Source organism: Aquarana catesbeiana, linkage group LG01 (genome assembly GCF_042186555.1).
Source record: "Aquarana catesbeiana isolate 2022-GZ linkage group LG01, ASM4218655v1, whole genome shotgun sequence".
Taxonomy (NCBI): Eukaryota; Metazoa; Chordata; class Amphibia; order Anura; family Ranidae; genus Aquarana; species Aquarana catesbeiana.
The window spans coordinates 583,719,770-583,746,061 of NC_133324.1; the positions used below are offsets into that span (position 1 = coordinate 583,719,770).

The following is a 26,292-nucleotide window of genomic DNA, read 5'->3' on the forward strand; positions in this document are numbered from 1 at the left end:
CAAATTTACATAGGTGACTTTTAGGATAAATTGATTTTTCATGTCTATGTAACATTAGTGTGAGATGAAGGTGATTTATTAGATTGGTAAGCTTATTGATTAATTTACTGCACCTTTCAATATTAATATTACCTTCCTTGTATATTTTTGTTTCATTTGCTGATGTATACTTATTTACTATTTGGTGCAGATTTTTTTTAAAAAAGAACTTTAAATATCAGTGATGATGTAAAATGTACAGTAAGTAATATCACATTTATGTAACTGTAACTTTTAGAATCTAACTCTTAAAACGGCTTGTGTATGAGACCCTGTATAGATGACTTTCACTATATGGCCAAAAGTTTAATTCCCACCTGTTTGGAACACTGATATACAGTGCCTAGAAAAAGTATTCATACCCCTTGAAATGTTCCACATCTTGTCATGTTACAACCAAAAACATATGTATTTTATTGGGATTTTATGTGATAGACCAACACAAAGTGGCACATAATTGTGAAGTGGAAAAAAAATTTATAAATGGTTTTCAATTTTTTTTACAAATAAATATGTGAAAAGTGTGGTGTGCATTTGTATTCAGCCCCCCTGAGTCAATGATTTGTAGAACCACCTTTCGCTACAATTACAGCTGCAAGTCTTTTTGGGGATGTCTCTACCAGCTTTGCACATCTAGAGAGTGAAATTTTTGCCCATTCTTCTTTGCAAAATAGCTCAAGCTCTGTCACATAGGTATTCTTCTAAAATTGCCCTGTATTTGGCTCCATCCATCTTCCCATCAATTCTGACCAGCTTCCCTGTCCCTGCTGAACAAAAGTATCCCCACAACATGATGCTGCTACCACCATGTTCCACGGTGTGAATGGTGTGTTCAGTGTAATGTGCAGTGTTAGTTTTCTGCCACACATAGTGTTATGCTTTTAGGCCAAAAAGTTCAATTTTGGTCTCATCTGACCAGAGCACCTTTTTCCACATGTTTGCTGTGTCCCCCACATGGCTTCCAGCAGACTGCAAATGAGACTTCTTATGGCTTTCTTTCAACAATGGCTTTCTTCTTGCCACTCTTCCACAAAAGCCAGATTTGTGGAGTGCATGACTAATGCCCCGTACACACGGTCGGATTTTCCGACGGAAAATGTGCGATCGGAGCGCGTTGTCGGAAATTCCGACCGTGTGTGGGCTCCATCTGACTTTTTCCATCGGATTTTCCGACACACAAAGTTTGAGAGCAGGCTATAAAATTTTCCAACAACAAAATCCGTTGTCGGAATTTCCGATCGCGTGTACACAAATCCGATGCACAAAGTGCCACGCATGCTCAGAATAAATAAAGAGATGAAAGCTATTGGCTACTGACCCGTTTATAGTCCCGACGTACGTGTTTTACGTCACCGCGTTCAGAATGATCGGATTTTCCGACAACTTTGTGTGACCATGTGTATGCAAGACAAGTTTGAGCCAACATCTGTCGGAAAAAATCCTAGGATTTTGTTGTCGGAATGTCCGATCAATGTCCGACCGTGTGTACGGGGCATAACAGTTATCCTGTGGACAGATTCTCCCACCTGAGCTGTGAATCTCTGCAGCTCCTCCAGAATTACCATGGGCCTCTTGGCTGCTTCTCTGATTAATGTTCTCCTTGCCCGGCCTGTCAGTTTAGGTGAATGGCTATGTCTTGGTAGGTTTGCAGTTGTGCCATACTCTTTCCATTTTCGGATGATGGATTGAACAGTGCTCCGTGAGATGTTTAAAGATTGGGATTTTTTTTTTATAACCTAACCCTGCTTTAAACTTCTCCACAATTATTTCCCTGACCTGTCTGGTGTGTTCCTTGGCCTTCATGATGCTGTTTGTTCACTAAGGTTCGCTAACAAACCTCTGAGGGCTTTACAGAACAGCTGTATTTATACTGTAATTAAATTACACACAGGTGGACTCTATTTACTAATTAGGTGACTTCTGAAGGCAATTGGTTCCACTAGATTTTAGTTAGGGGTATCAGATTAAAGGGGGCTGAATACAAATGTGTGCCACACTTCTCACATATTTATTTGTAAAAAAATTGAAAACTCATTTAACATTTTCCTTCCACTTCACAATTATGTGTCACTTTGTGTTGATCTGTCACAATAAAATACCTTTACATTTTTGGTTGTAACATGACAAAATGTGGAAAATTTCAAGGGGTATGAACACTTTTTCAAGGCACTGTATAACGGCCTTCATTTTTCTAGAAAGGCTTTCCACAAGATTTTGTGTCTGTGGGAATTCGTGCCTTTCCAGCCAGAATAGCATTTGGGAGTTCAGGTACTGATGTAGGATGGGAAAATGTGGCTCATAACTGTTGTTCTAATTCATCCCAAAGTTGATCAGTAGGGTTGAGGTCAGGGCTCAGTGAAAATCAGTAGGGTTCCTCTACACCAGGGGTCTCAAACTGGTGGCCCTCCAGCTGTTGCAAAACTACAAGTCCCATGAGGCAATGCAAGGCTGACAGTTACAAGCATGACTCACACAGGCAGAGGCATGATGGGACTTGTAGTTTCACAACAGCTGGAGGGCCACCAGTTTGAGACCCCTGCTCTACACCAAACTCATACCAAAACAATGCTTTTATAGACTTGGCTTTGTGTACAAAGGCACAATCACACTGGGACACAAAAGGACCTTCTCCAAACTGTTGGCAAAAAAGTTCAACGTGCACAATTGTCTAAGATAGCTTTGTATGCTGTAGTATTAACAGTACCCTTCACTGGAAACAGCTAAACTCAATAACTTGGAGTGATGAGAGCATACTTTTTGCCATACAGGTAGATATGGTGTTTGGTTGTCCACATATTTTTGGTCACAGTGTGTTAGGTAAAACCGTTAACTCTTTCATTACTGAACTGCATGGTTGCATACATTTATTGAATAAACCTGCTTTTAGATTCTGTATTATACAGTTAAAGCTTGTGTCCACCCAAAACAGACATTTTATTTAAAAAGTAAACCATCCAACATTTAGCTTTTGTAAACTGTATTTATGATATCTCTGCATTTGAGTCCTTGGATCTGCACACCTACTGTGTGGTTTATTAGGTGGATTTTTTTAATTGATTTATATTATGAAGTGTTTACTTTTAGTGGCTAATTAAATAGATTCAAATTGCAAGCCTGCTTCGGGCGTGGTACAGTTGAAATACTGAAATTTCTCAAAATGAACACACACTTAAAACAACAGCTAAAGGTATTATATTAGACATACACACGTTAAACTATTTTACAATGGGTAACATAACTCCAAGAACAATGGGTAACATTACTCCAAGAAGTAACCTTTGGAGTAATGTAATTGCCTAAAGCATAGGTCAAATGATGACTCCCATACACATGTACCCAAAAATAGGAAGGCTGAAAAAGAAGATGTTAATGTTTATACTCTGTTAAGTTGTTATTTTATCTTGTGTTCAAAACCTTTTCTGTATTTCTTTAGGAAGTCCACAGAAGGACAACTTGAGAGAGTATTGTCACTGGAAACAATACAGATGAAAGAAAGAGTTTTTAGATTTTCCTCTTCATCACCATTTAATGACCTAGAGGTTATCACCACACTGGGTGTTGGTGGGTTCGGACGAGTGGAACTTGTAAGGGATTTTGTTCTTAAAAATGTTATATTATTGGTAATACAGCACAACAAATATAAAACATAAAACATAGATATACAAAGAGATGTGCCCTGTTCTTCTACCACTGCATGTAACATTTGTATCAAGGCTTCTTCTGAAAAAATGTCCATTGCCTAGCCTCAGTTACAAGTTAAAACAAATAAATATGCCTATATATACCTGCAGCGACCTCCTAAACCTTCCTGTTACTGCAGAATTTTAGCCATTCTAAGAGGCAAAATTCCAACACTTGACACTTTCTAATAGTGCTGAAGCTTATTTACCTCTTTCTACTTCCTCCTATTAACCAGAGGGACTACCTGTCATAGTGATAGACCAGTAGGAATGTGTGGAGCAGAGCTTAGTAGCAGCAGCACAAAGTGCCAAAGACTTGACTTTCAGAATGGCCAGAGATTCAGCCATGACAAGGAGGTTTGGAAGGTTAAAAGTGCAGGTACCTCTAGCTGCCCCCTCTTCACACCTACAGCAATTTCCCCTTTTTCCCTCATGGCAATGTGTTTTTTACAATTTAATGACACTCAACAACTCACAATAAGACATTCTTTATCACTGGGATTGTTAGGGATTAGAGTGTTGTTTTTGTTGTCTGCTAATTCTGTGATCATGTCTACATCCTATTATAGGCTCAATTGGCAAAGCTTTACATAAGGTTTTTTTATATTTTACAGCCATATGACTGTAATTTTCAAATATTACTGGACTTTGAAAATAACTGGTACTTTTTAAAATAAAACATGGATCCTTATCCTGGTATTTTACCTTTGTATAATGAGTCTATATATATCGTTCATGTTTGTTTTAATTCCACTGCCTTTTAAGAGCACATAGATAATTCTAATTTCGCTTTTTGTTATAAGCAAAACCCCTTTCAAACTTCAATTAAAAAAACAGAACAAATAAATTTAAAGAAGCATTAGTAACAGAAATGTACAGGAAAGTACTATATCACACTTGCAGGACCAGTGCAATGATGTAATCACCCTGTGTACACCTTGGGGCAGGGGTGTCAAACTCAATTTCATTGTGGGGTGCATTAGCATTATGGTCATCCTGAAATGGCCAGTTGTATCTGTAAAGCTATATAAATATGTAGCACCCTCTAGTTAGGTAGGTGCTAGAGTGAGGATTTTTCTGGAAGAGTAGGAAAATTTAGGCAAGCCTAGCTGGTGGCTAGGCCTGTCTGTTTTCTTTCAGGGCTGGGAGTGGCTCAGGGCAGGGCTGGGTGACTCACAGGTAGCATCACTGTCACCTCTCCCTCTTTCTAGAAAGTTCTAAAAGGAAAGGAGGAGAGGTGGAGCTGCCTGGGGTGTTCTATAAGTCTTGACCAATCCCCAACTTGGATTGGCAGGGGGTAGGCCTCCTTAAATACGCGGGGTCAGCCTAGCAGGGGAAGAGTTGTCAGGTGGAAGAGCTGGAGTGAGAAAGTGTGGAGGCTGTCAGGGCCCGCGGGGAGCTCCCCAGTCTGGGGGGGGGGGTGACCCTGGGCTGGGGCTCAGGTGCATCCAGGAAGAGTGAAGAGATCCTGGAAGGAGAGGCACATGAGAGATCCAGTAGAGGACAGCGGGAGAGAACACTTCTAAGAGTCTCCAGGGAGGACAACTTGTCGCAGCCAGGAGGGCTGGTGAGTGTGCACAGTTGGGGGGACTGGGGAGGCACGCCTGAGAGAACTGGGAGATTGCAGTTTGAGATGGGTGCAGAACCAGAAGAGAGGACCATTGGAAGGGCAGTGGAAAGAGGCCTTTGCAGCCAGGCTGGTTGGCAGGGCCCGAAGAGAACTATCTGGGAGTGGTAGCTGAATGGAGGACAGTTAGCACCTGAACTATTTCTACACCACAGGGGCCCAAGGTCCCTGCCCGCAAAAGGCAGTTCATTGAGTCCTGGCTGAATTAGTGTCAGGCCTAACCATGCGGTGCTAGCTAGTCTGGAGGAGTGACAGTCTGCAGCAAGGGAAGTGCTGGTGGAGTAACAGTCTGCAACAAGTGAAGTGTTGGAGGAGTAACGGTGTGCAGCAAGTGAAGTGCTGGAAGAGTGAAGGATAAGAGGTATTAGGCAAGAGTTTGTGCTGGAAAGAAGACTGGAGTGTATATACTGAAGTGTATATAGAAGTCCCAAGCAAGTTGCACTGAATTTCCTGGGCATCCCATAATTTCCCATTTCCCATCCAAGTTCAATTCCCTCAATAAAAAATCAAAAACAAAGCTTATGGACTGTTCTGTGTCTCTGAGTGTCTGTGAGACGGATGTCTGGCTGGGCAGGGTGACAGGTGAACCACTACATTCAGCAACCCCTATGGGGGGCATGGCTACAAATGTATCTACTCTTTATCATATTAAATAATTGCCTCTGCATTTGAATATTACTGATTTTAGTGATAACTTAAGATTTAAGCTGTGAAGGGCAATTGCAGACTGGCATGGAGCCCACTCACACTCCTGTAGCAGATGATGCAAGTCTGAAAAGGAGAGTCACACACTGCTGGTATCATCCACAAGAAATGTTAATGGTGACTGCTCAGAAAGAACATGGTTTTGCCATAGTGTTCTGTCTGAGCAGTCTCCAATAAAGTATCGGATTATACCAGTGGTGTGCAACCCTCCTTTTCAACTGGCAGATAATTGTATTATTCCCATAATAATTATAAGCAGATGTTCAGAGCACCCAACCCCCCTTTACATTAGATGTCAAGAGGCCCCCCCCCACCATCAGAAGTCAAGAGTCCTCCACCCTTTATTACATCACATTGCACCCTCCTTGTGCTGCTGCAGGGAAGAGGCTTGGGGCAGAGCTGGGAAAAAGAAAGTACAGGGTCTGGAAAATGACCAGAGGAGGGCTGGAGTCAGCTGCTGAAGTCTGTTGAATGCTGAGAGCAGGGGAGGCGGAGATGAGGGGGTGCTGTGGCTGCATAGATAGTCATGGGATCTATAGGAGGAGTTCTGTCCTTCTCCCTGCTGCCAACTACTGAGATGGGGGGGAGGCAGAGACAAGCCTCTCTGTGGCTGCATGGAGGAATTCTGTTCTGCTGAGATGGGGGCAAAGGCAAGGGGGGTTCCACAGCTGCAAGAGAGAAGCGAGAGCCGCCTGAAATGGCCTGGAGGGCTGGATTCGGCCCACGGGCCTTGTGTTTGACACATGTGCCTTAGGGCATTTGAAACCTATTCATAATGTTCCTGCACATACAGAGGTTCCCTTTGACTTCTAAAGTCAGAACCCCTAATCTGGTTTAGGAAGCACTGAAGCCAGGGGATCAACGTGACAGCCAGGTAACTAGCATTTTAAGAAGGAAAATACTGTATGTAATATGTAATTTTGCTTACTCATAGTGTGTTAACTTTTGCATTTTCCAATATAGTGACTAGGATGAGTGATGTATTATAACATGATAATAACTTATAAATAAAATACTGGTTGATTCTCACATTTGTAGGTAAAAGTGAAAAATGAGAACTTAGCATTTGCTATGAAATGCATTAAGAAGAAGCATATTGTGGATAACAGACAACAAGAACACATCCACTCTGAAAAGAATATACTAGAAGAAGCTAATTCACCATTTATAGTAAAGTATGTGGTTGTGTGATATTGATAATTGCATGCTTCCTAACTGAATATTATAGTTAAATATGTTTTTATACAGCTTTTATGAATAGACTGTACTGGATTTTTATTTATTTCATGCACAGCTGCCAGCATCATTTCAAATAAGTAATTATTCAACAAAAAGACACATTTTTAAATAAATTTGGGACTTGTGTAGATGGGGAAGCGCAGATGCATTCAGAATGTATTTTGAGGTACATGCAAGGAGGAAAAGCCATTCTGATGAAAAAAAAAGGCTCTTACATAAGCCCTTAAAATGTTTTGAAGTTCAGAATTTATGATTTATGTGCATATTGCTTATGAGAAAAGGGCACCCTAAAAATCAACTTAAAGCTCATCCCCTGGAAAAACTTTTTTTTTCAATTATTTTAATAGAGTGAACCAGAGTCAAAAAGCTCTGTCTGTTCCCTAATTGGGGAAACTTTCCCTTAATTCCCTGTTCTGATGTTACTGAGAGAGGAAGACACATTGGGGGTTATTTACGAAAGGCAAATCCACTTTGCACTACAAGTGCACTTGGAAGTGCAGTCACTGTAAATCTGAGGGGGACATGCAAGGAAAATAAAAAACAGCATTTTAGCTTGCACATGATTGGATGATAAAATCAGCAGAGCTTCCCCTCATTTCAGATCTACCCCTTAGATTTACAGCGACTGCACTTCCAAGAGCACTTGCAGTGCACTTGTAGTGCAAAGTGGCTTTGCCTTTTGTAAATAACCCCCAAAAAGTAATGAAGACAGGTTTGCTAACCCCTATAAATGCACTTTTGTTACTGTATCTGCTCACATCAGATGTCACCTCCTGCCCTAATGGCATTATTTTGCTGGGACAGGAAATAAGGGCACATTTGTACATGACTGAATAATAGAAGTCAACAAAGCTTTGCCTCATTCACCAAGGTGAGGGAAATATCCACTGCAAAGTGAAAATTTCCATACAAAGTGAAAAGGCTTTTTGCCTTTAGTAAATCAACCCCAGGGTGTCACTTTCATCTATACTTTGTTTCTGCGTGTTAGCTTGCATTTTGCTGAACAATATTCTTTAAAGCGTTTGTTACCCCAACATTTCATATTCCTGATACGTGTACAGTATATGTACCATGTACTTGTATGAGAAAGCATCCTGTTCTCTTTGTATTGCTTCATTTGTGTGAAATCCCTGGCATTCCTGCTAGTCCCCTTGCTTTTCGATTAAAAACTGACCACACTAAGCAGAAGAGCACACCATGGTCAGTTCTCTAGCTATGATGGGAACCCAGGCTGCTTTCCTCCAATGATCAGACTTGTCTTGACACACACCCCCTGCACAGCCATTCTTTGGGAAGCTCAGTGTCCTGCTGCTTCTCCTCCCCCAGTGCTTGTGCAGATGGTAACAGAGGGGATGTGATCAGTTATCAAAAAAGGGCAAAAAGGTATTTATAATGTTTTTTTTAACTGTACAAAAATGTTTGCCTTTCATTTCTCTTTTAACCGCTTCTGGACCAGCCGCCGCAGTTATATATGACGGCTCTTAAGGACGCTTTAGCAGGCGCATGCAGCATGTCCCTGGAGCCGATGCGCGTGCACGGCGGGCGCGATGACCGCCGGGCACCCGCGATCGTGCGTGACAGAGCGAGAAGCGGGATCTGTGTGTAAACACACAGATCCCGGTTCTCTCAGGGGAGTAGGGACAGATTGTGTGCTCCTACTGTCAATGACATTTATACAGTAATCAATGGCTTTTTGTAGCTCTGATCGCTGTATAAATGTCACTGGTCCCAAAAAAGTGTCAAAAGTGTCCGATCTGTCCGTCACAATGTCATAGTCACGATAAAAATCGCTGATCACCGCCATTAGGAAAACATTTTTTTTTTGAATTTTGGATATTTATTATAGCAAAAAGTACAAAATATTGTGTTTTTTTCAAAGTTGTCCCTCTTTTGGGGGCGGAGCCGGCAGCCAGAGCTGATGGATGTGTGAGAGCTGAGCTCTGCCACAACGGGTGTCTCACAGCGGCTCACAGCTCACTACACCAGCTAAAAAGCACACCGATCAACTCCTACGGACGTGGGGCACACAGCGGCAGCGATGTCTAAACAAAAGGAGTGAGAGGGACCGAGAAAACTCACAGATTTCTACCCCCTCACCACAGGCTGAGAATTCCAAGATGGCGCCGGCGCAGAGAGCCGTTCGTCAGCCCCACAGCACAGGCAGACAGCCATCCATTGCCATCCACGGGTGAGTCTGGCTGCAACGACCATCCGTTGCCATCCTCCCCCTTTAGCAGCCCTGTAAAGCAGAAAAGGAGGATTGGGGATGAAGAGGAGTCCCGGGATGGCTCAGGGATTGAGAGGGAGGAAATGGAGGAATCCTCCTCATATACCCAGCATCTGGATGCGTTCCCCACCTCAGGGCAGCCCATCTTAGATACCACCATGAAAGAGATGTTACAAAATCTAAGGGGAGCCCTCCAGTGCGACATGGCAGCGTTTATGCAGACTACCAAGCGAGAAGTGGCAGCAGTATCTAACAGGGTGGCATATGTGGAGAAAAAAATGGAAGAATTCACATAAGCACATAATGAGCTAGATGCTCATTTTGATGTAGAAGAAGAGATTAAAACAATGCGACTTAAAATGGCGGACATTGAAGACAGGGCCCGCAGGAACAACATCAAGTTCAGAGGCATCCCTGAGTCAGTTAAACCAGCTGAACTAACAGCTTACCTTCAAAAGCTCATGGTAGCAGCCCTTCCGTCATTAGGACCTGCGGACTTAACAATAGACAGGGCCCACAGGCTACCGAAACCATCCTTCCTCCCTGCCCAAATTCCCAGGGATGTTATAGCGCAAATCCACTTTTATCACATCAAAGACCAATTGATGAGGTATGCCAGACAACACCCTGCCCTTCCTGACCCCTTTACTGGGATTGCACTATATGCTGATCTATCACAAGCCACTCTGACAGCGAGACATAATTTGGTGCTGATTACCAAGATTCTGCGTAACCATAAAGTCATATATAAATGGGGATTCCCAGCCAAGCTAATTGTGGATATGCACAACGAATCGCATGCAATTACATCACTTGATAAAGGAATAGAGTTTCTTCGCAAGTGGAAGCTGTTGCCTGAGAATGGTGAACCAGCATATCCTGACCCCCTTCGCGGGAGGTACAACAACCACCACCAGCAAAGAAGAAAAAAATAATCATCTTATCCAGGTCTGTACTACAAGACATCACTCTACTCGTAGCCTCCCTGACGGTAATCCCGAGTGTGGCTCGGGGTTAAATTTCAGTCCCATTAGCGGTAACCCCGAGCCACACTCGGGATTACATTGCAGGATCCTGGTGCGGCGTTACTTACCTTGTCCCCAGGATCCTGCGATGTTCCCAGCAGTGTTTGTGGGCCCTGTCTCCTCCGAAGCCTCTCCGTGCCAGGCTCCGTTCCCTGCGAGCGTCGCGATGCACGGGGGCGGAGCCTGGTGGCAAATTCAAAAAAATTTACAAATCATAACACATACAGTACTGTAATCTTACAGATTACAGTACTGTATGAAATTATTTGACATCCCTTTTGTCCCCAGTGCTTTGGCCCATGCACTGCATGCAGTTTTATATGATATATACTGTTCTTTCTGCCTGGAAACTGGAGATTGTCCATAGCAACCAAAAACACTTGCAGAATTGAGCAATAGTGAATTGTGGGAACATTTATTTTATTATTATTATATTATTTTTTTTTTTAATTATTTATATTTATTTATTATATTATAATTTATGTTTTTGTGTTTCAAACTTCATCATACCCGGGATATCTACTAGACTCTTGTTTGGACAGATTTAAGTGTGTTATTGTTAAGAACTACAGGCCTACAATATAAAATGCCAAATTTCCATGCAAAATAATTGTACCGCTTTCAGCACCTAAAATCTGAAATAATCATACCGCCAGGGATGTTAATGTAACCTGTATACCAGTTATACGACACATTTAGTGCCTTCACTCTGCACAGCGAGTGTAAAGTTTATTGAGCAATCTACCCGTTGTTCGGCTGGTACTTGACTTACTGTTCTTATTACCCCCACATAAGTTACGAGATGTTTTCCGTAACATGTTCTCCGCGTATGATGTGGCTTATATGTTTTCTGCTTTCACCAGTTCAAGTTTATTTGGTTTCTGAAACCACAAGTTTGCTCGATCAGCACAAGGCAATGGTGTGGAGGGACCCCTGCACACTGGACACACCACCTACATCACTTCCAACGCCCGATTCCACCACCAGATGGCATACCTGCACTTACTAACACCAGAATGAATCTTAAATTGATGTCATTCAATGTGAGAGGCCTGAACAGTCCCTACAAAAGGAGAGCCCTTTGGAAAACAGCTATGGATGCGAACTGCGACATACTGTGTGCACAGGAGACTCACTTTTCTAGCAATAAACCCCCGAAATGCACACATCCCAAATTTCAGCAGGTATTCACAGCCAACGACAATACTAAGAAGAATGGAGTGCTAATAGCTGTCAGGGATAGGTTAACTTTTTCTCTATTACAGGTACATGTTGACCCCCGCGGTCGCTTTATCATTTTGGTTGCTGAAATGGACCACGTCAACTATACTCTGGTAAATCTGTATGCACCTAATGTGAGAGCTCTGAAATTAATCAGTAAAGTATTTACAATGGCAAAAAAAAAATGCAGAAAGGTAGATTAATTATCTGTGGTGACTTTAACATGGTTATGAATGCTGAGTGGGACACGTCTTCTGTGGCCCTTAGGCAGAGGCCCTCCTTAGGATCCCTTTGTCATGAGGTATGGCTTTTCGATCCTTGGCGCTGCCTCAGGTCCACGAGAGAGATTATACGCATTTCTCTGCAGTCCATAATAGTTATTCTAGGATTGATTCTTTCCTTACTGATATGTATACGTTGCAGAAGGTCCAGGCTGCTGACATCCACAACATCACATGGTCAGACCATGCTCCCGTGACAATTGAGGTTGTGGATGACAGCTAGACCTCCCAAAAACCGCTATGGTGCAATAACACATTTCTCCTATTGCACCCCAAAATTAGGGATGAAATAGCAGAAAAAATCACAGAGTTTTTCAAACTTAATGACAATAGAGAATGCTCCCCAATGACAATATGGTGTGCTCATAAAGCTTTTGCTAGAGGTGTCCTCATTCAAATTGCCTCTAGAGAGAGGAAAAGAAAGTACAACGTATGTCACAACTCCATGAGACCATAGCAGATCTTAAAATGAAACACAAAAATCCCATCACCAAAACCAATGAGGTACTTAACCGCCTTACGTCTTGCCGGGAGGAATTGAGACAGGAGCTTAGAGCAGATTACGAAACGTATTTTAAGAAATTAAAACTTACCTACTACTCCCAGAATAATCGGTCGGGTAAATTATTAGCTGCCCAACTTAAAAGAAGACAGGCACGCTCGAATATCACTCACATTAAGCACCACCACACCAATACTGTATTTCAAAACCCTAAGGATATAGCCAATGTATTTAAAGATTACTACGAATCCCTGTACAACCTAAACGTAGACCCCTCAACGCACCAGCCCACAAATGCGGAGATAGATGGTTTCCTACAAGGGGTTAATCTACCATCCGTAGACACCGCATCACTGCACAAACTAAATGCCCCTGTTACCCACCAAGAAGTTGAATCGGTAATCACATCTCTATCCATGCATAAATCCCCCGGTGCGAAAGGATTTTCTGCTGAATACTACAAGTCTTCAATATAGCAGCCTCCTCAGGCAACTTCCCTAGAGAGATTCTACAAGCTGTAATAGTCTCCATACCAAAAGCTGGCAAGGACACATCAATCCCCCAAAACTATAGGCCCATATTCCTTTTAAATTCGGACCACAAAATGTATGCTAAAATCCTAATGAACAGATTAAAAGACATCACCCCCTCCCTTATAGGACTGGATAAGGTCGGATTTGTTAAAAGTAGACAAGCGCCTGATGGGACCAGACAGATGCTGAACCTCCTGCGACTTGCTGAAACCAACAAAGTACCTAGTATGTTACTGGCGTTGGATGCAGAAAAGGCCTTCGACAGGGTCCACTGGGGTTATCTGTCTAGGACCTTGCACAAGTTTGGCATCTCGGGCCTGATCCACTCCGCAATTATGTCTCTGTATACGAACTCCACAGCACAAGTTTACACCTCTACTTTACTCTCAGATCCCTTTAGGCTAACTAATGGCACCTGGCAAGGATGCCCACTATCGTCAATAAGTTTTTCGTTGATTATAGAGCCACTAGCGGAATATGTAAGAATTAATATATAATAGAGGGCATCAAGGCGGGCCATGAATCCCATAAAATAGGGCTCTTCGCTTACGACATTATATTAACCTTATCTAACCCACTCTCATCTTTACCCGCTATTAAATCCCTATTACACAAGTTTGAACAGGTTTCCTATTATAAGGTCAACACTAGCAAATGCTTTGCATTAACCATCAATGTACCTGACGAAACAAAGCCCAGATTAAAGGAAATCTTTCCCTGTAACTGGGACCCGCCCTCTATTATGTACCTAGGTGTGCAGCTGTCCTCCTCCTCTACCAAAATCTACTCATGCAATATCCCCCCACTATTGGTTAAAGTGGAAGCAGAACTAACTCAAATAAGTAAATTACCACTCACGTGGCTGGGAAGGATAGCTGCGTACCAAATGCAGATATTGCCCAAACTTCTATATATTTTCAGAACTGTACCCATCCCTGTCCCCCAACATTTTTTCACACACATAGAAAAACTACTTAAAAAATTCATATGGGGTGGTAGAAAACCGAGAATTGCTCTAGCACAGCTTTACAAACCTAAATACCTGGGTGGAGTTGGTCTCCCCAATGCTCAACCATATTACAAGGCAGCGCTACTGGACCAGATGCGCTACTGGTTTTCCTGTCAAACGGACAACCGATGGTCAGATATTGAACGCACGGTAACCCCTGGTCACGATCTCCCAGCAATGGCCATAGCTGCTAATCTTCATCACAAGGCCACCATCCCCCCGTACCCAGCCATACAAGCTACTATTGCAGCGTGGTCTTCTTTAGTAAACTCTCAATTCACCGACATGCTGAGCATACCATTAGCAGCATATGAGTATCTTATACCAAACTTCTCAGCTCAAACATGGAAGAAACAGGGTGTACACTTCTTGTCCGCTGAGCTGGATAAGTTGAATGAACTTGATAGATATAAACTGTTCCAATTAAACCACTACTCAAGCTCCAACCCGACCCGCTCGATAATAATCCCACAGATCTTATGGTATTTTCTGATCAATAAACCCCCGATGAATCGCAAAGGCATTTCCTTGTTTTACGCATTCGCTACCCCTACTTATTTACAATCTAAACTACCTAATATGACAAAGTGGGAGCGGGACCTACAAAAGGAATTCCCCCTGCACCAAAGGCATGTAGCCATAAAATATAATAGCAAATCCTCATCTTGCATAGACCATTGGGATAATGCACAAAAGCTTTTACACAGATGGTATCTTACACCCTCTCGCCTGAACAAGATGAAATCTTCCATATCAGCACTGTGCTGGAGGGAATGTTTATCCACAGGTAACCTTCTCCATATATTTTGGAGTTGTAAGATCATCCAACCTTTTTGGAAGGCTGTCCAATCTCTCATCTTAAATGTTACCAATAATCACCTTGCCCTTAATCCTGCACTTACACTATTGAGCCTGGGCATTGAATCCTTCCCTTCTCTAATGAGGAAAGTAGTAATCCATATCCTGTTCACAGCCTGCATATCAATTGCAAAGAATGGCGGTCACAAGCACCCCCTAGAATAGAAGAGGTTATCTCTAGAGTAAACGCTCAGTACACAATGGAAAAAGCTCTTGCCTACACAAAAGGGGGATCTCCAACTTTCCACAAACATTGGGAGATTTGGAGATCCTCTAAATACGCCTCTTCACATTCATGAAATTAGATTAAAAAGTGAAATTACTGATACTTTGAAGCACAATTGATGCCTTCGGGTGGGGTGGAATAGTAATAGAAGCGATCAACCTGCAAGTGTTGGATACTTTCCAGTGAGCTTCAAATGGAGGTGTGTTGGGTGTGTGGGAATAACTCTGTACCTATGACTAAAATATATCTCTGTTCTTAAAGTATAGCCTTGAATTGATAGTACTTGCTACTTCTGCTTTTATCTTCCTATGGATCCTTAATAAGATCCATAGCGAGCTACTATGCGTACACCCAGCAAAAAGTCTGTTCCCAGTGTAAACCCAAACGGGGTGACAGGCTGTACCTCCTGTAGAGGTCAAATTTATAATCATATGGGTAGCTTGAACATCCAAGGAATACCTATTGTTAATTATGTAGTAAGTGCTGCATTGGTTTATTCACTTTGTATAACCTCAACAATGTTTATATTGAGTGTCCTATAATGTACAATGTGAAATTCAATAAAAATCTATTGTTTAAAAAAAAAAAAAAATTGTCCCTCTTTTTTTTGTTTATAGCGCAAAAAATAAAACCACAGAGGTGATCAAATACCACCAAAAGAAAGCTTTATTTGTGGGGAAAAAAGGACATCAATTTTGTTTGGGTACAATGTCGCACAACTGTGCAATTGTCAGTTAAAGTGATGCAGTGCCGTATCGCAAAAAATGGCCTGGTCAGGAGGGGAGAAAATTCTTCCGGGGCTGAAGTGGTTAAACTGAATGGGTTGTTTTACAAGGTGACCGTTTACAATCACTTTAAGTACAAGCTAATAATGAGCCAATATCTACTTTCAGATTATACCGAACCTTTAAAGATTCAAAATACGTATATCTCCTGCTGGAAGCTTGTCTTGGGGGAGAACTTTGGAGTCTCTTAAGAGATAGGTAAATACTTAGGTATCATTCAGCATTTTGTACTATCTTTATCTTTACACTGTTCTAAATCTTGTATTTATGCTTCCATTTTTTGTCCATTTATGTGTATGTGCAATGCAGTCAAAAAAGGATTAAACATGGAATAAAAGTGCAGGTTTTTAGTAAAGAAACAATTAAATGTAAACTAAAAAATAGATTAAATCAAATCTGAATTTCTTTTCTATTTTTATTCCTGTTTTTTTTTTTTTCAATAAATTTTTATTGAGTTTTGCAGATGTTAACAAACCAAGAAAACATTTTAATACAAACAGTGCGTGTTGTTGTACAATCATTAATATTAATCATCAACAGTCTATGGTGATATCAATATAAGTCATTAATCCTAGAAGGTGTTATGGCTTACTATATTATTCCTGGTTTTATAGAACATGTACATTGATATGTGCATATTATAAAGACAGGTAATACTCTGCAAAGTACAACAAAAAGAAATAGTAAAACACTAATTTCACAAACATTTTCCCTTTGGTTATTAAAAAATACTTATGAGGCCTTTTAGTGACTTTTACAAGAAGTCTCAAAGCACTTGGAAAAGATCAAAGAGTTCTTTTAAAATTAAATTAAATTAAATTTGTGGATTACGGTAAATTAATCATTTCTTGGATCTGGCAGAAAATTACATTTGGCATAATCACTGTGTGGGCACTAGAAACTGAAACGTTTAAGCATTTCATGTGGCACATGTGTAATGTCAAAATGATGATTAAAACCGAAAACACTTGAAAATAAATGTTGACTTTGTTCCCAGAGGCAGCTTCGATGAGATGACTGCTAAGTTTTGCATTGGATGCGTGACTGAGGCTTTTGAGTATCTGCATCACATAGGTGTCATGTACCGAGATTTAAAGCCAGAAAATCTACTCCTAGACTCAGAAGGCTATGTAAAACTGGTAAGTTTACATTCTGCATATTTTATTGTGCGTTCAGTAGAGATTAAGGCTACATGCACACGGACATTTTTACAGACGCTTTTTTGAGAATTTTTTGCAGCTTAAAAATGCCTCTCCATGTTAGTCTATGGCCTCATGCCCACCATGGCGGTTTTGAGCTGTAAATGGCATAGCCGTGGCATAGCCGTTTTTAAGCTGCAAAAAAAAAAACAGGACCAGTGCGTTCTGAGGCTCCAGCTCTAGAGCTGTAAAAACGTCAGACGCCGGCAAAAGGTGTTAAACGTGAATTAACGAGGCATAACGCTGTGTTAAGCCTTGTCCGGCGTTTCTCTCTCTATTCAAAATCAATTGTTCCCTATGGGAGCCCACTGATTTGAATAGACGTCGCACCAGAAGTCAGATCAAGATGATCCGACTTGCGGTGCGACTTGTGTGCTGAGAATCTTTAGGGGGGAACCCCGCGAAAATTTTTTAAAACATTTGCATGAGGTTCCCCCCCAAGACGATACCAGACCCTTCGGTCTGGTATGGATCTTAAGGGGAACCCCACACTAAAAAAAAAAATGGTGTGGGGGTTCCCCCAAGATCCATACCAGACCATTATCTGAGCACGCAGCCTGGTAGGTCAGGAAAGGGGGGGCGAGCGCCCCCCCCCTCCTGGACCATACCAAGCCACAAGCCCTCAACATAGGGGGGGTTGGTGCTTTGGGGCCCCTTCAAGATTCTCAGTACACAAATCGCACCGCAAGACGGATCATCTTGATCCGACTTCTGGTGGGACCTCTATTCAAATTAATGGGCTCCCATAGGGAACCATTGATTTTTGAATAGAGACAGAGAAATGCAGCTGAAAGCTAGCGCGGCTTAATGTGCATTGAATTAAACGCAAAACGCTGAAAAAAATCGCGTTTTTAATGCTGATTTTTTTCCTGGCATCTGTACTAGCTTTACAGCCCATTTTTTAAAACGTCCGTGTGCATGTAGTCTAAATAGTCAGTGATATGAGAGATTATCTAATAATTTTATCTCTCACACCTATATATGCCTTATGGACCAGAGCAATTTTTACATTTTTGGTAAGGGCCTGTTTATTTGGCAATACCTGTCATTTCTTAAAGCGATTTCAAACCTTTTATTTATTTTTTTAATAACAAACATGTTATACTTACCTGCTTGCTGCAATGCCTTTGAAGAGAGCTGCCCCAATCCTCTCCTTCGTGGATTCTCCATCAGAGCTCCTGGCTCCTCACTCTGCTGGCTGCCCACCATAGCAAGCCGCTGGCAATGGAGAAACTCATGGGGGCTCACCCCCGAGCCGGCTCTGTGTGTTCAAATAATGACACTTACATTTCTGGTACAAAGAATTCAAAGATATTTTTAGATTTTGTGAAGTTTTTATTTAGACACTAAGAAAAAAAATAAACAAAATAACCACAAATGAAGAAAAAAAAAATATTAATGGTTTAACAAAATAGAAAAAATAATCAAAAAATAGTACAAAAATAATGACAGTAAACTAATCGAGTTGTTAAAATGACTCCAGCACTTACAAATGTCAATGTTAATCACTGCTGCTCTATCAGTGCTGCTCCCCTGAAAAACGGTCAGTCTTCATACAAAAAGATAATCATGCACAATGCAGTCTCCGGTAAGTCTATTAGCTTGGAGAAGAGAGAGGGAGGAAGAGAATGGAGCAGAAGAGTGTCTTGCTATCCTAGGCTATGGGGCTGTGTGTTTCAATTGATGCACACAATGTGAGGAGACACAAATTTAGTCCCTGCATGCAAGGGTGGATCTATAGAATGCTGCAGGAGAAAGGAGCTAACCTGAAACAGGAAACCTCGGGCAGTGGTCATGGCAGTAGCAAAAATGGTGATTTAATACCACTTATTAAAAAGGGTTAATAAAGAGTTAAACAGGAACAAATTTGAATAAAATTTGTTGGAATCTTGGGAAAGTTGAGGATACTAAATCTTGCAAGAAAACACTCCTACGTGATCTCATGCGATTTGCATGCCAGGAAAGGCTTGAGTAATACCACTGATGCCCATGCGAATGTGTAGAAGCACGTTCTTGCAAGACTTTGAATACTGTCACGTACCTGGTAAGTGAGCCTGACGTGAATAGGAAGCAGGTAATGGATGCCTGAGATCAGTGCAGTAGTCTGCATGGGTAGGGCGGCACAGTGGTGTAGTGGGTAGCACTTTCGCCTAGCAGTAAAAAGGGTCGCTGGTTTGAATCCCAACCACGACACTACCTGCCTGGAGTTTGCATGTTTTCCCTGCGCCTGCGTGGGTTTCCTCCGGGTACTGCGGTTTCCTCCCACACTCCAAAGACATGCTGGTAGGTTAATTGGATTCTGTCTAAATTGTCCCTAGTATGTATGAATGTGAGTTATGGACCTTAGATTGTAAGTTCCTTGAGGGTAGGGACTGATGTGAATGTACAATGTAAAGCGCTGCGTAAATTGACGGCGCTATATAAGTACCTGAAATAAATAAATAAATAAATGAGTAGTAGCCGTCAGGAGGTGGATGTTGCAGCAGAACAGGCTGGTGGCAGATGAGATGGCATGGAGTTTGGCTGGCAGCAGACTATGGATGTACAGCAGGAAGCTGGGGCCAGATGTAAGCTGGATGAGCAGGATGCCGGGTCAGACAAGCCGGGTCGGTAACAGTCAGGCAGATCAGGCATTAACATCAGGCAGCAGGATAGTCGTGGTGACAAGCCAGTGTCAGCAGGTAAGTAGATCAGGCAAGAACAGGTGGCAGAAGCAGAATCCTAGGACAAGGTCAGGGCAGGTAGCAGACAAGTATGTTTGTGAGGAAGCCGGGTTAAGATCAGAGGTCAAAACACAGGTTTTAGGAACATAGCACACAGAAGCTGCAGACCAAGGCACACGCCTGGTTGTGCATGTGCGCATGTGCGCATGTGCATGCACATCTGCCCACGTCTGTGCACATCTTCCCAGCCTGGTGCCGGCCTGCGCATGCACATATGTATGCACCTTGTGCTATGGGCAGGCATCCTTTGACAGATAAACAGGGGGAGATTTACTAAAACGGAAGCACTCAGAATCTGGTGCAGCTGTGCATAGTAGTTAATCAGTTTCTAACTTCAGCTTGTTCAATTAAGCGTTGGCAATGGAAGCTGAGTGCTTTCTATGCAGAGTAGCACCAGATGTTGCACTCTCCAGTTTTAGTAAATAACCCCCCTTTTTTTCAGGATCCCACAGGATTTCTGAGTGACATCAGTGCCAGACAAAATGACATCTTTATTATTTTCTTCCAATTTTTTATGGAAGTTAATAGACAGGGTTTGTTTTTACTGCATGGTCCACTTTGACCTCTCTAACCTTCTTCCATCTCACTACAATTAATAGTGCAGTACCTGCATATTTTATGCATTTCTTCTGCAAGCATTGGAGAAAGGGGAAATGTTATATACTGACCCTCTTGAATACAAATAAATTCTTGAAGAAAGAAGCATTGTTTAAAAATGACACATGTAAGTAACAATGTAGCACAGCAAGTGGCCTGCACTGTAACTTGAATTATGCTTAGAGAACAGCAGAATTTGTTAAGATAGTATGTGGACACCATGCAGTTACCCTTTGAAATCTCACACAGGGCACTAATCTAGTTTTTATCCTCGGTATGCCAGATGGCTTACAGGAATTCCTGATAAAAGACGAGAAAGGCTAATTCAGAACACTTGCTGTATATATTTCACGCCTTAGGTTGATTTTGGATTCGCTAAGAAGCTCTTCTCTGGCCAAAAAACATGGACGTTCTGTGGGACACCAGAATATGTTGCTCCAGAAGTCATTTTAAATAGAGGCCACAGCTTTAGTGTTGATTTTTGGTCACTTGGCATATTATTATATGAACTACTTACAGGAAGGTAAGTGGTATTATAATAAATATTTTACTATTTTGTAAATGAATATGTATTTGCTAATGTGTATTCATGTGTAGCATTGCATCTTTATAACTTCATTTTAGTTTTCTGTCTCATAAGGGTGACAACCATTTATCACAATTTATTGGAGAAAAAATATGTACAAGGCATTTGGGGAAAATTTAAGTGGCACCAGTGAAAACGTATGGGGGCAAATTATTAAAGGGTGGCTAAAAAAAAGAAACCAATCAGTTTAAAGTAGAATTTTAAAGAAGTTAAACTTTGCATAGAATAGAGACCTTGAGACAATTGTGGTTTTGTGGCAAATCTAATAGATCTGTATTGCATTCACTTGCAAATGTATGTGAGATTTTGCCAGATGGAATCTTTTTAAAACCATAATGCACTGCATAGCCTTGATGAAACATGGTCAGCAGGGTTAGAAATGCCAATACTGGGGGGAATTTGATAAGTCAGCCCACTTACTATAAAATGGGGGCTCATAGTAGGCATATTGCCACTGTATGTTGGAACTTTTATGGACAGGATAGGGAGAGCTGACAATCTGCATAGGGAGAATTTCGTGAGCTGTAGTATTTTATGTAGTAGATTGCATTGGAAAGCTTTATTGAAATGCGTGCTCCCTCTGTTTTTACAGATGTATTCAAGTGACCGTTTGTTAGGACTAGTGTTGCTTTAACAAGTGTTATTGTCTGCTAGCTGCTGTACCTTTCCCTTGTTGCAGCTTTTTTTGGGTGGTCTTTTTTATTGGGCCTTTTTTAATTTTACTTTGTACTTTATTGTAAGGGAGGGCAATTCTTTCCTTCTGCCTTTTTTCTATTTCATAGGGTTTTTTTTTTTTTATTTGCTTGTGTTGTTAGACCTTTCTTTATTTGTTTTGCTCACTGTGCAGCATTCAATTGTTGCTGAATTGTTCTTTAAGATGTTGGGCACTGCACTGTTCTGCAAAAACATTGCTTATGTTCACCTTACCCCTTTATTGTCATAGTAAAAACAAAAGTTAGGCTTACACTTCCCCCCCCAAAAAAAGCCAATAACAGGTAGGCCAAAAGGCAGAGGTGATGTTACACACATAGGTCTAAAATGAGAGGCAGAGGTACTGTACATGGTGGCAGTAGAGGACAGACAGCTCCTGCAGGCCAAAGCAGAGGTGAGGCTGCACTGGACAATCAACGTAGCCAACACAAGTACAACACTGCTGATGAAAACAATTCCACAACCAAAAATATACTTCCAATGAACACTGTTACAAAAGCTGTCTGTGAAATTTATGTTCATCGTTAGGGTAGACATAACATGCTGGAATTGTCCCTGAAAGCTTGTGCCTCCCTCTTGAGGTTAGATAATAAAACCAGCTTGTGTAAAGGCTACAATATTCTTGGGAAATTGCTCAGCTTTCAGCCATTCACTGGAAGACATTGAGGAGCTCATTGATACCACCCTAACCCCTCCACAGATGGTGGTTTTGAATTGGTCAGAGACTATGGTAATGCAGGTTCCGCAGGAGTTTCTGAGATTTGGCCTTCCTCTAGTCCAAGCCCCCTCACCCTCACTGCTGTAATCTTCTGGTATGGCAGGCGTTAAAACATTAAGCTTCTGTCAGGATCTCTCATCAAGAAAGCTCAACTGTGCCCACCATTTCCTGCCAGATCCAGCATTCATAGAAACCGTGCTATCACCTTTATGGATGACACAGGATTCCTGGGCAGATGATTGATAGTTCCTCTTCCTTCATTCATTGATCCTGTGTCACTCATAGAAGCTGTAGTGCTATGAGTGGTGGATCAGGCAGAAAAGGGCAGGCATAGTCAAGCTGTCTTGATAAGAGCTCTTGACAACCCCTTGGTGTATTAACCCCTGGGGAAGGGGGGGGGGGGGGGTTGACAGATGAAGATTTCTCCTAAAAACAAGAAGAATTAGTACAAGGGACACATCATAATTAAATGCGAATTATGGGCCTTGTGCTCCATTTTTCTTTTTTAATTTAGGCTAAACTTAGGCTATAAAAAGACACTCTTTGTGGTGTTTGCATTGACCACAAGGTTGTATTTTTGGTGTTATCTGAACACAGGAAGTGTAAACTTGCAAGGTCATCTCAATAGGCTTGAACCGGCCCAGTGCTTGACTCTACTGGGGCACAATCCAGTATCTAACACCACCATTTTGATCTTATTCAATATCTTTCCTCTCCCATCCTCTGGAACTCTATGCCCCAGTATGTCCGGTCAGCCCCTACCTTGACTGCCTTTAGGCGATCCCTGAAACCTCACTTATTCAGGGAGGCCTACCCCACCTCCACCTAAGAACTGTACCCGAGTCACCGCAATCAGATCATCCCCTGCAGCTATTATCTTTTGTACCACCTCCCCCTTATTTTAAAATGTAAGCTCCATGAGCAGGGCATTCCTATTCCTTCTGTATTGAACTGTATTGTAATTGTACTGTCCCACCTCTACACTGTAAAGAACTGCGTAAACCGTTGGCACTATATAAATTCTGTATAATAATAATAATCTTTCCTATGCTTAAATTAATAATTAAGCTTGTCTCTGCTTTTGCACACTCGTGGGTGTAGATGGGTAAAACTGGTCTTACGTGAACACTCTGACTCCTCCCCACAGCTTTCCTGCACATACTGCAGTGGAGTATCTCAGTTCTCAGTCCATTAAACAATTTATTGGCACCATCCTGTCCAAAGCAAAGCCAAATTGCTCTGCAAGCACCACAGCTCCACAGATGGGTTTCACAAACTCTTGGGCCACACTCCCCTATTTGTGTGCCTGACTCTGTGCTTCCTTTTTCTTTGAGACAGGATCCCAACAGCCACAGAAACCCTTAAGCCTTCTCCCATACTACTCGTGCTTTTTGAAGATGCAGCATGTCACCCAAATCTCTTTCAGGGAAATCTTTCATTCCCATTGCAAAGACCACCAGATGTTGACTCTGCAAGTCCTCTGGACCCAATTGCTTCTTCTGAGATCTCCATTGAGTCTGCACTCTTAACCTCTTTGTAGCCAGTGTCAATCCTCTTTCCCTACTGAAGAATTCACAATTCCTTTACACCATATGTGCTTTTAGCATAGCATAAAGGAGCATAAGGAGACATTCATTTCCACATAACTGCAGTTAAGTTTTGAACTTTCTTTACTGAAATGTTATTCTGTATAGAGCAAACAATAGCAATTCTCCTTTTCAAAGTCCAAGAATAGTGTTGAGTGAATGGTTCGGCCTGAGCATGAGTTCGGGCCAAACGTTGGATGTTCACCCATTCGTGGAACACCCGAATTTGCAGGGTGTTCAACGGGTGTTCGCCCCACCAAATGCCCTGCAATGCACTGCACGTTGCCAAGTGCATTCTAAGCCCTGATTGGACAAAGCTTTGCCCAATCATGGCACAGTAAAAGCTAGTTGTTAAGGAGTGGGGCTGGGAAGCTGGCAGGGGCATCCTTCACAACCGATGAGTTACCAGCTGTCATGGGGCTTCCCTACTGACAGCTAAATATTAAAAAAAATTGTCGGTAAAAAAATAGTAGAAATAAAATGGTGTGGGGTCCCCCCCAAAATCTATACCAGACCCTTATCCGAGCGTATAACCTGGCCGGTCAGGAAAGGGGGGGGTGAGTGAGCGCTCCCCCTCCTAAACCATACCAGGCCACACGCCCCCAACATAGGAGGGGTGCTTTGGGGCGGGGGGGCTCTGCCCCGCCCCAAAGCACCTTGTCCCCATGTTGCTGGGGACAAGGGTCTCTTCCCCACAACCCTCGGCTGTGGCTGTGGGGGTCTGCAAGCAGGGGATTATTGTAATCTGGATCCCAGCCCCCCATGTGAATGAGTATGGGGTACATTGTACTCCTACCCATTTGCCAAAAAGCGAGTTTGGGGTGGAGGAACTTGACTGGCCTGCACAGAGCCCTGACTTCAGTACCTGACCTCTGAAATGCGCTTCTGGAAGAATGGCAAAACATTCCCATAGACACACTCCTAAAACTTGTGGACAGCCTTCCCAGAAGATTTGAAGCTGTTATAGCTGCAAAGGTTGGGCCAACTCACCAGTCCAATGAGATTTGAAAATTACAGTCACATGGCTGAAAAAAAAGACAATTATCCTTGTGGAAATCTTTTTGAACTGAGCCTTTTAATTATGTTTTATAGCCTGTGGGTGTCACTAGTGTATCAAAGTGAAGTTTTTTTTTGCTTCGTAAAAAAAAGACCTAATAATAATAATAAAAGACCTAGAAGAACTAATAACTTAATCTTCAATAAACTTTTATGTGCTCTTCAATAGCTCGTTAATGATGTGGCATCTGCTTTCATGTTTAATTGTGACTACACAACTGCCTCCTATTATTGCCGAAAAGTTTATTTTGTAAATTGGTGTACATATGCTGCAATCTGTGGCAATGCATGAAGCATTACCAGACCACAGTCTGAACATTCCAAAATGTTTTATCAAAATTAATTAATTAATGAAATATGGGATCAGAGTGTGGGAACTATGGCGTGGAAATCTCCCAATAATTACAATAGGGTTTATTAACTGAAGAAGTAAAGCATGTTCACTTGTCAAATTGAATATTTATAAATATAAATATAGTGAAGCTATGTTCACATTAAAAATACAATCATGTGCCAGGGGAATTAAATAAACTTTTACTTGCACATGTTTAAATGATTGAAACGGACACAATATTACTTGATTTATTAAGTGAACATTCACAATGCTAAGTGAAGAAGCTCTGCTCCATCTCTCCCTAGCTGAGTACCTGAAAGGCAATAAACAAAGATGTGAGTGTGCTTTGCCCCTAATTTACCCTAGAGAGTGTTTTTCAAGGAAAGTGTGGACAAGCAAGGATAAACTGGAGCAATTGCTTTACTACCAGTTTACCTAAAACTGTTTTTCAAGGAAAGTGAGGAGGAGCAAGTGAGTTAAAGGATAAAAGAAAGAAAGAAAGTTGTTTTTTGTTGTTTTTTTTACATTGAACTTGTGTAGGCAGATCAGTTGACCCTTTCCCCTCTGGAGCGGACTCTTTTTGTGAGGATACCAGCCTATATGTCGGGTATGCCACAGAGGACACACTTTTTCTATTAACAGACATTTAGTGGTTTTTAAGATTGGTTTGCAATGGAGAAACCCTAAAAAGAAAACAGTGAGCACTAAAACCCGAAACAAATAGTGGCTTGCACTAAATAGGTGACCGCCCAACAAACAATAAAATCAAGCAGGAAGTGCAGCACTAATAAACCATAAATTATACCTCATAAACAATATTATGAC

The 26,292-nt window shown here is 41.8% G+C and overlaps 1 protein-coding gene across 1 annotated transcript in view; it reads left to right on the forward strand.

Moving 5' to 3' along the window:
- The window catches only part of PRKG2 (protein kinase cGMP-dependent 2), a 160,652-nt gene that overhangs the window by 103,233 nt on the left and 31,127 nt on the right, over positions 1-26,292 (forward strand). Inside the window, exons 10-14 of the mRNA XM_073597940.1 lie at positions 3,473-3,623; positions 7,090-7,226; positions 16,066-16,155; positions 16,955-17,096; positions 20,836-20,999. Coding sequence (XP_073454041.1) covers positions 3,473-3,623; positions 7,090-7,226; positions 16,066-16,155; positions 16,955-17,096; positions 20,836-20,999 — 684 coding nt within the window. The remainder of the gene's footprint in view (positions 1-3,472; positions 3,624-7,089; positions 7,227-16,065; positions 16,156-16,954; positions 17,097-20,835; positions 21,000-26,292) is intronic.